At 42.2% G+C, this 10,797-nt stretch overlaps 1 protein-coding gene across 5 annotated transcripts in view; it reads left to right on the forward strand.

Moving 5' to 3' along the window:
• The window catches only part of SETX (senataxin), a 42,736-nt gene that overhangs the window by 286 nt on the left and 31,653 nt on the right, over positions 1-10,797 (forward strand). For 3 of the 5 annotated variants that reach the window (XM_025211273.1, XM_025211276.1, XM_025211278.1), the window contains exons 2-4: positions 6,419-6,599; positions 7,749-7,959; positions 8,145-8,254. In XM_025211273.1, coding sequence (XP_025067058.1) covers positions 6,420-6,599; positions 7,749-7,959; positions 8,145-8,254 — 501 coding nt within the window. In that variant the 5' untranslated portion in view covers position 6,419. Of the gene's footprint in view, positions 1-169; positions 296-6,418; positions 6,600-7,748; positions 7,960-8,144; positions 8,255-10,797 lie in introns of those variants that run through there. The other 2 variants (XM_025211274.1, XM_025211275.1) reach the window with 2 other exon arrangements.

A 10,797-nucleotide genomic window follows, 5' to 3' on the forward strand; every position in this document is an offset into this window, starting at 1 on the left:
ACGCAATTCCCCCCCCCCCCCCCCCCGCACCACTCAGCGCGCTTCCCTGCCTCCTCCTCTCGCACTTTACATTTCTCACAAGTTTTCCTGCAATTTAATTGTTTTGCAGCTTCATTTTCCTGCAGAATTTCTTGCCATTTAATTGTCTTGCCATTTAATTTCCTTGCAGTTCACCGTCTTGCAGTTCACGTCTCTGCGATTTCTGAGGAAAGCCCAGGCTGGGGCAAGTGTGCCAAGACTGTGCAGGCCGGGCGGTTCAGGACCAGCCCCTCTCTGCCTGGGGGCATGTGTGGAGGCAAGGCTCCCTTGGTGTCTCGCTTGTGGGGGTGCCCAGCAGCCCTCCGTGGGGCTGCAGGGAAAGCGGAGGCAGGCTGAGCGCCGGGGGGGAAGGCGAGAGGCCTGGCGGCAGGATGTGCCTCAAAGGGAAGAGCCCTGCTGCGCACCGTGGTGACAGAGGAGGGCTGTGGGCCAGGAAGAGGGGTAAACGGGAAGTTTTGTGAGGCAGGAGAGCAGTAGACTAGGCCGGCGAGTTAAAGGTGGGGCAGGAGGGTTCAAGAAGGGGGCAGTTATTACCTGCAGTTGGCAATAAACATAGGGATGTCACAAGCCATAAAGCCACTGTCTGCCTGCAGACCGGGTTTTACACCATTCAGTGGTTTTGAATTTCTCTACCCCGTGTTGTCCTCTGGAGGTGTTTTGTCTGTTCCTAGGGTTGTGCGGTCCTGGAGCAACTGCTTGTCCTGGCACAAATAGGCTTCAACCAGTGTTCACGCATCTTTAACCTTCATACTTTTTTCTGAGAGTTCATTTTGGAGCGTAGTTCCTGGCTTGTTCAACCCATCTAGTACTTCCAGGGTATCTGGGACGCTGGATGACGTGTGCCACGTTCTGTGATGTGCCTGCGGGACTCGGACGTGCAGTGAACAAGACTAAGGATTTTGCCCCTCCTTATGAGTAGAGAGAGGTACAGATGCTCCTCGCTTAATGTCATAGTTGCGTTCTTGAAAGATGCGACTTTAAGCGAAACGATGTCAAGTGAATCCAATGACATCACAGTAGTTGCCCACTAGCAGGCGGTGGCCAAACAACGTTATAACCAACCATTGTGTGACTTGAAATGAGTACGTTCTCTAATAAATCAGTGATGTAATAAGGAAACAATGTTAACCAGGGCGACATTAAGTGAGGAGTACCTGTAGTTGGATTGTGTTCGTCTCTGCTGCTGTCCTGCTCTGCCTGTACTTAGGGTTGAGACCTGTTGTTTAACCCCAGATGCCCGTTGTTTTTCAAACTAGTTTTTGAGACATGAAACTGTCCTTGTTTTCTCTCGTATCTGGGTGATCATCCTTAAGGCTCTTGTTCTACCTCAGACCTTGTGGTTTCCTGATGGCCGTATTAGCCATGCTGGGCTTCACTGTTATCTCTAGTCAGAACAGGAAGCTTCAACAAAAGACAGCATCAAGGAGCATTGTTTTTCTTGCGTGGTTAGAGCTTTTTATCTTTGTGGTTAAAGTGTCAGTGATTTTGCCTCGGTATGTGTTCAGTTAATGGAGATACCAAGTCTTGTTAAAGTTGCAAAGTCAAAACAAGCTGTAAAGGGATTTCCAGTTTTTGCCTTATAGCGTAGATTGGTCTTGAATTAGTTTCAGGCATAGTTTGGTTACTGTTATGACCATTATCAAGTGAAAAGTATCATACAATCTTCCAAATTTGATAATTAGACTCCTAACATACATACTTGTAGGGCCATAGTCTCTCATTCTTCTTTCATATGGCTGCCTTGGAGCAACAATTATAAGTCCAGTTTAAGGTTAGGTAACCAGTCTAAAGCTTTTGAGGAAAGTGTATGTTTCTCTGCCATGTCTCTTGTCAAATTTGTATAGAGGGCAGAGTGTTATGTCCATGGTTTGATCAGGATTGCCACAGTCACAGTCTGTAGCACTCGTAGTACACCATCTGTGCATCAGGTGGCTGCAGCAGCCATACCGAGTTCGCATCCGATTTAGAGTCTTCCATGTTTTTTGCAGGTCAGAACCAGGAGGCTTTATTATTGGGTTGGAAATTAGATATTTATTCGAAGTGGTGGTTTCATTCCACGCTTTCCTCCAAGCTGCTGCACTGTCGTGTCCTACAAGGGCTTGTACATCTGTCCGCAAAGATTTCCAGGAGACCAAGCGGTGAGCTGGGAGGTTTTTTAAATCTCTATGGATGGGGGAGGTCTGAGTTGTCATTCACATGGACAACCTCTCTGTATGTACCTTTGTTGCAGTAAGTGTCTGGAGGAGCAGTATTGGCCAACGTGGCTAATCATTGAATCGGTATAGATTTCAGGGTTCTGGTGACAGCGCGCATTGCAAATTTTAATTGGACATCTACATGTTTGGTATGAGAGCTAGCAGCCTAGACAGGTTCACAGGAATCGGCCGTTGAAAAGACCGGTGCCATAGCAGGGTTGCAGAGCGCTTCCGCAGCCTGTTCCGACAAGTTTTTGTACTATGTTCATCTGACTCAATCTTCGCAGCCATTTTTCGAAGATGATTGTGGAAGGTTAAGGTGTGGTTGAGTGTCGCACCTAGGTAGGATGGAGTTGGATTGTGTAACTTTTCTCCGCAAAACGCGACGTTGAGATGAACTTATGCTTTGTGGTTGTTGAGGTGAAATGCTGAGATAACAGACTTAGTTGGATTTGGTTGTAGCTTCCACTTGCAGAAATATTCTGCCATTATTGAGAGGTTTAATGTCAGTGTGTCTTCAGTCTCTTTGAAGGTCTTTGCCTGTGTGGTTAGTGCCCAGTCATTGGCATATACAAATTTGCTTGAAGAGGTAGTGGGCATATCACTTATATAAATGTTGAGAGTCGGGGCAAGAATACTTCCCTGCGGGGACCATTATTTGGGGTCCTTGGTCTGCTCACTTTACCTTGGAGGTAGATACAAAGCTGTCAATTGCCCAGAAATGTCCACAAAACGGGGAGCTGCCTAGCACACGGGAGAAGGCGGGACAATTTTAGCAACAGACCGTGCTTCCAAATAGTACCATCTGCTGCAGTCTCTCATCTGTGTTCACTCAATAATTTGGATAGACTACAGTAGGTCACAAACAGACTTTAAAACTGGATCAACAAACTTTAAAAATGGATTCTCCTTTAAAGGAGAAAAACGTGGGAAACCATGGCTCTTCCCTTGTGGGCTGGCAGAGTTCCAACCTGCAAGGGGCTGCTTGGGGCCTCCCAGTCCCCACACACACCCCACCATGTCCCCCACACACTGGGGGCCCGGTGCCTGGGAGGGCAGGGGCAGCGGATTGGGAGTGGGAGGCACTGGGTTGGGACTGGCCATCAATGTTGACAAATGGCCAGTTGAGAAAAAGGTTGAGAACCACTGGACTAGGGGCCCCATGCCCCTGACTGTCTTGCTAAGGTTTTAGCAAAACCCTTCTTTCATCTTGCCCTTCCTAGAAGGAGATAAATATTGAAGATAAGGTAGTACCAGCCTTAGTTGGACTGCCAAAAATATAATGAGCAGGGAGTTTCAAGGCCCTTGCAGATCACGTGGACTATCATAAGTGATATATTTTTTTTTCAGGAATATAGGGAGGCTTAGCAGTGAGAGGATAACTAACTGGTATTTATACCAAAATAATGAACTAGGCTACAGCTGCATGGTTATCTCTCTGGTAATTTGTGATTGTCTTTATGTAGTCGTTAGAATCTGATTGGTTTTTATAGTTATTCAAAGTATTATGAAGGCATTACATGTATAACTTCTATCATGCTTTGGACATGGAGCCTGTGTGCTTCCTCTGTCAGTCAGTCTGATCAGCTGGCTGACAGTGACTGAAGGCTCTCTATATATTCACTGTGCTGTTTCTTTAAGCTTAATCGTACTGCATGCAGCAAACCAGGGATGAAGCCAAATTGTGCAAGGCTGGTACCCAGCCTATCCAGCCACTTTGAAATACTTCCCTGAATGTCAGTAGACTACTTGAAAGGTGAGGTGTTTTCAGGTGTAAACAAGGGTGGCACACCTGCACCTTAATTTAGTAAAACTAATACAGATATCTCCAAATTTTTCAGCTGTGATATACAGATTTTAGAAGAATTCTTATATCCTACCTTTTCTTTCCATTTATATATACAATAAGGTCTGTGTAGCATTTATTGTAATTAGTTGTGATAAAAATATTGGGAAAGATTTTGTAGTTTTAAATTTACGTGAATGTGATATAGCATCTGGACACAGGGGAGATGTACATTTCTTCACACCACAGGCAAGTTCTTTATGAACAAATAATGGCCCATCACCCATAGCTTACAAACCTTTGCAAGGACCTTAGCGGTTCCTGGAAGCTGTAAGAGCCTTCAGTTGACAATTTAACTTCTGTATTGCACTGCAGTAGATAGGCAAGCAGACATTATAGCAGAACTGGTCTCTTTCAAAGTGAAGTAAAACTGTTAAGAAAGGTCTGCTCATTGATAAATATAGCTTGTGTGTATTGTGATGGAAGGGTTGTATGCTTACCCAGCAATAGTCTGTAGATGTATGTTTAATACTAGATGTTAGCAAAATGATATATTGGAATGGTTGGTGAGGTAGATTATGTCAGCATCTGGCTTCTGAATTTTTTAGAAATGTTGTCACTTTGTAAAAAAAAAAAAATAAAAAATAAAAAAAAAATATGTAGGAATGCTGACAGAGATTGCTAATTTGGGAGAATCTTGGTTTCATTCAAGTAATAGAATAGGTACTTTGATGTCAGTTGGTTAAAAACTTTGCCGTATATTAGTCTATTAAGAAACTTTCATAGCATTCATGTTGATTTTTCTAGGATTTGCTTGAATCTATTTCACAGCCACTAATATTTAGACCATTTAGTGCCAGTTCACCAGCAGCTCCTTTCTATGTACCAGTGATCATCGTATGGCATCAAATTGTTCCTCACTTGGTTTACAACAGGCTGATAAGTTTTAATTATTAGGGATTTATTATAACTAAGACCAATTATAGGCAGTAACGTACTTAGTATTTTCTCAAGAACTAAATTATTTACCTTCTGCTCCATGCATATGTTTACACTTCTACAGATTTGTGAAGTGGTATAATACTACTTCAGATCAAGGCTGTTTCCAGTCAAATGATGAATTCTGTCTTGAAGCATCAGTTCTTCATTGCTGTAGTTTTCCCCACCTCTAAAAATGCATACCCTTTCTGAATAAGCAGGTACCTTTTGGAAAGTGATGCTAATAAATTAGATCACCATCTTAACTGATAAGCAGACAGAGTGATTAAGATACCAGAAGCTTCAAAATTGGTATGGTGTGTCTGTTTAACACCAATAAAAGGTGATATAATGCGGTCTTTTATGTTGAACAAATGCAGTTGCACAAATAGAGATGAACTTGCAAGTTGTATGCATATCTATTCTAAATCGTCCTCACCTATTGTTAGTTTTTTCAAAATGGTAACATTTAGTTGATCTTCCATGTTGCAGGGGTTTAGGTTGTAGCTGTGTTGGTCTAAGGATATAGGCAGACCAGGTTCCTTGGGTGAATTTGATATCTTTTATTAGACCAACCCAAATGGTTGGAGAATAGTTATTAAGCAAGCTTTAGGGTTCAAAAACCCTTCGTCAGGCTCAGGAAGCTGCAGCAGTTGGTGTGTGCTCTTTGGGTTGGTCTAATAAAAGATATCAAATTCACCCAAGGAACCTTGTCTGCCAACATTTAGTTTACGTTGTTTTGCTGTTAGATGGGAAACTGATAGTAGTGGTAGCTATTTGTGATGGTGGCTTGTGGTATTTGCTTATTTAATCTTGATGGTCATTAGTCAATACAAATTTTTGTCTGTTTATACCTCTGAAATCCTTTTTATTTTTAAACAATGGGGCTCCATTAGCCTTGAAAACATTAGGGAGGTGAGAGAGAATAAGTTTTGGCAAGCTATTCTGATATTACGTATACTTGCATTGTGTATATATTGAGAGTTCATAAGTCTGTTATGGTTCACAGTTGGGGAGTTTTTTTGTTTCATGCAAGGTGAATTTTAATGCCATTGTTAACTATAGACAAGAATTATAATACTTGGATCATTTTCTTAGTAGGTAATTTCCGTTTTAATATTTAAGCTTTTCATTCTCTTGCATATGTCAGTGGGAGTTTAGTTGCAAGTGTTCAGAAGCTTGAAGCATGAGACTATGCTTATTTTAGGGGTTTGCATATGGATTTAGATGCGTAAACTCAGGCCCTTGTATTTGACAATCTTGGTTATAATGTGTTTAACTCATGTCAGTTACAATAGAGGATTACAGGAATCTGTAGCTTCCCTTAGCAGGTGAGAGACCTCACTGAAATTGGATGTTGTTATTTGTAGACTTATAGTTACTAACTCCTTTTTTTGCTTTTCTGCATGTGTATCTATAGAATGAGCATATGTCGTTGGTGTACGCCCGGTGCTTCCTGCACCACTGACTTCCTGAGCAACTATGCTTCCAAACGGTTGCCCCCTGAAGATCTTGCAGCAGCCAGCGATGATCTCTGTTACTGCCTGGAGTGTGTGGTTGAATACCACAAGGCAAGGGATGAAGTGCCTTCCTTGCATGAGGTAATTAAGAAATGCGACTCCTATTGCCCTTTCTTTACTAAATAATGCCCTTTATTGAATTCTTTTTGAAGTGCCGAGAATCTCAAAGTGGTTAGGACTGAGTGACGGAAGTGAATTTTTGTGACGGAGTTTGCTTTCTCTGGCCCTTAGTTGTATTTTCATATAAAGAGAGAGGTTGCCCAGAGTTTTGCCTGTTTTATCAATTCAGATACACAAGTGAAAAAAACAGTGGAAATCTGGTGAATGGAAACATGAAGAATGAAACTTGCTCTATTCATCTCTCCGTGACCTTAAGGCTGAAAAGAAACCAAACAAACTCAAACTTTCCCTCTGGTCCTCTTTCTCCATCATTCAACCTATTTTTGTTTTTAGCCTTCCATCTTTCTTCTACCCTTTTCTGCTTCACTTAAGTTTAAGAGGCTTGATTATGTAGTCTTGTGGTGTTGCTCTTATGACACCAAAATAGATTCATAATCCAATTTGAGTTTTGAATCTTTCGTAATCCTATGCATATTATTTGCTAGCTAAACCTAAAGCTTCCTAGTTTATGTCTAATTTCAGTTATTGCAATGTTTTAAAAAATATAATTTACCTTACAGTAAAAAATAGTACTTCTTACCTGTTAGAAAATTTGAAATTAAGTTCCATTTCTATATTTTAATAATGTGGTGCGTTTTCCAAGTAGAACCAACCTTTGACACAAGTTGCTTTTCTCTCTCCCACTGACTTGGTTTTGATCACAAAACATTAAATAACCACAAATTTGGACCTTAAAACTAGTGTTCCATGCTCCATAATATTTACAGTTTGTGTATAAACGAGTTCCTTCTACATTTGTATGAAAAAATATTATTATCAATCACCTACTGAAAATTGTCATTGTTAACATTATTCACAAATGTTTATGCAATGGCAGTGTTTTCAGCAGTACTGAAGTTAGTTTGATTGAAGATTAATCTTAATGCCAAATTGAAAATGTTACACATGATCTATGCTGAGTTGCATGTCCATCTCTGGTTCTTTTCATGCTGCTTGAAAAGTAGCTTCTCAGAACAAAAGTAATGGTTCTTAAAATCTGTTCTTGGTCTCCATGTGTGATGTCAGATATCCTCAGTACACACAGGTGTCTGATTATTTTCCCCTGAACAGGCACTGTGGGAGTTGGAAACCTCCCGTCTCATTGCCCACATGGAGAAGTCCATGAAGGAAGAAATTGAAGAGGACGATGAATTGTTTATAGTGGATGAGAACGGGGAAACACAGCTGTCTGGTTATACCGGTCCAGATTTTGAAAACAACCTGCGAGTACCTCTTCTAGAAATACTGAAATATCCATATCTGCTGTTACATAAGCGCATCGGTGAGTATCCCAAGGTGTACCCTTGCAAGAACCCAGTATTGCCATTTAATGCAGGAAGTGAAAATAGTTGTTAGTCACTGTATTAACATAATGGTAATTTTTCCTAAGTGCTAATGTAATTCTGCTTTTTTTTTTTTTTGTACTTCAGTATAATCTTTAACCTGCCCATGTCTTTGTTTGTTTAGGTGAGCTGTGTGTTGAGGCTCTCTGTAAAATGGAGCAAGCTAACAGCTCCTTTCAGGTCTTTGAGAAACATCCAGGGATTTATCTGCTCTTGGTACACCCCAATGAAGTGGTGAGTTATTACTCTTAAAAACAAGATTATTAATGCACTTGAGCTTTTATTGGGGCACCTCTTTTGTTGGTTTCGATGCTGTTCTGGTCTACTTTACTTTTTGGCAAGAGCAGTGAGTCTGCTATTCTGAAGTTCAAACACTTCTTGTATAAATAACCCACGGAAGCATTAGGAGTGGGGTTGTAGAACAAGTGGAACATTAGGTTTATGTTTCCAGGCACACTGTCCATGACTAAAAGTAGATGTTCTCAAAAAAAAAAAAAAGAGGAAAAGAAAATGTTGCATATTAGCATTATGTTAGAACATTAAAAAAGTCACTTGAACCATCTTGAGTGTTTGAGCCATTCCTAGTCACCAGTGGAGTTAAGCAGGGCTGTGTGTTGGCCCCAGCTCTCTTCAGTATGATGTTCTCTGCCATGCTTACAGATGCCTTTTGTGACTGTGACACTTGGATTGACATCAGTTACTGGACTGATGGCAAACCCTTCAATTTGAGGAGACTACAGGTGAAGACGAAGTTACAGGAAGTGACCGTGTTCCCTGAATGCCAAATCTGACTCTGATATGCAGTGGAGTATGGACCATTTCTCTTCAGCTTGTGACAACTTTGGTCTCACAATCAACACTAAGACAGAAGTGATGCACCAGCCCGCACCAGGAAAGCCTTGCATAGAGCCTACCATCACAATAAATGGCCAAACCCTCCAGGCAATAGACAGCTTCACCTATCTTGGTAGTACGCCATCATGTGCAGCTCATATCAACGATGAAACCAATGCAAGAATTACTAAAGCAAGCGTGGCTTTCAGCAGATTATGTGCAGAAGTGTGGGAGTGCAGAGGCATTAATCAACAAACAAAACCGAAGGTCTGCAAAGCCATTGTGTTGCCAGTCCTGCTTATGCATGCCAAACCTGGGTGGTGTACAGATGCCATGCTATGAAGCTGAACCACTTTCACATGGGCTGTCTGACGAAACTGATGAGGATAAGATGGTAGGACAAGGTCCGAGACACTGAGGTTCTTAGGCAGGCATTCCAAGCATCCGCACTCTGATGAATTCACAGTTGAGCTGGGCAGGCCATGCCACCATGATGTCAGATGAGCGACTAACAAAGAAGATCTTTTACGGTGAGCTAAAGGAGGGAACGTGCTCTCAGGGAGGTCAGAGGAAATGCTTCAAGGACTCCCTCAAATCATCCCTGAAACATTTCAGCATTGATCCAAAGTCCTGGGAAAATTGTGCTCATAATCGTTCCACCAGGGGAAGCCTCCTCCATACTGGAGCTACCATCTAGCTGAGTAGAGAAGAACTGCTGAGGCAGAGCAGAAGCACAAACAGTGCAAATCTCACAACAGCAGCATGTCCACTGTTGATCAAGCAACCCAAAGCGGCATCTCTTGCTCAGTGTGCAGTTCAAAGCACAAATTGGCCTGATCAGCCATTCACATGTTCACAGAAACCAAACCAAAAAGTGATGTCATGGTCTTCTTCAAATTCAAAGGACTAACAACAACAGAACATTGAAAAAGTCACTTGATGAAAAATCATATTAAAGCTACCTGAACTGACTTCGATGCTTCTGTAATTTGCCATGAGAAAAAATTGAGATAATAGTCAAAATTCAGTAATATTTTTGTGGTGTTCAAATTACACAGCAGTAGAAACCAGAGGTCTTTCTGATTTTGAACCCAGTCCCTTAAGAAAATATGAAAAAATGTGAACTTTTGTGGCCACAGATGTATTGGGGTTCAGAATACCGAGTGATTTGAACAATGGCAAGTATTACCAAAATTACAGTGTTTATAGGTCAAATAGCATCACATTGTCAGAAGAAGACCTAAGATTTGAATTGTTTCAGAATTCACTCGCTTCTTTAACATCATGTGGATGCTACAAGGTAATTGAAACTATCGCATGGAACTGCTTGCGTGAAGCCTACAGTGAAACTGAAGAGCTAGATCTGCCTCGATCCTTCTGGTAGAATTAATAGCACGAGTAAGGACTTGTACAGTGTTGGTGATCTAGAGCCCCTGGAACATGCAGGTTTTGGGACCTAGTACAAATGGGGTGTGGTGCCATGAACAACTGATAATAATTAGGGCTGTGCGAAGCTTTGGTAGCTAATTTGATTCGGCCCGATTCAGCGACCAAATCTCCGAAATCGAATTGAGAGACCAATTAAAAGGTCCAAATTGAATCGGAAGCCTCCAAATGAATTCGGAAAAGATTTGGTGCCGCTTCAGAGATTCGGCCATAGACTAAACAGGGCAGCAGTCCTCACCACACTAGACACAGCTGCCTCCAGCTGGTAAGTCTGTTATGGTCGGGGGAGGGAAGGGGTGTGGGGGGAGGGAGGTTTGGGGCTGGGACAAGCTGCCCAGCAAGGGGAGGGGGCTGCAGCTCGGGCTGTGCTTGTGGCAGAGCTCAGAGCAGGGACTATGCCTTGCTGCCACTTGCCCAGCTGGGGCCAGGGGAGGGGTTGTGATGCGTGCTCCAGATGGAAGGCGCTGGAAGCAGGAGCTATGCCCTCCCACTGGTCG

Source organism: Alligator sinensis, unplaced genomic scaffold (assembly GCF_000455745.1).
Source record: "Alligator sinensis unplaced genomic scaffold, ASM45574v1 scaffold829_1, whole genome shotgun sequence".
Lineage (NCBI taxonomy): Eukaryota > Metazoa > Chordata > Crocodylia > Alligatoridae > Alligator > Alligator sinensis.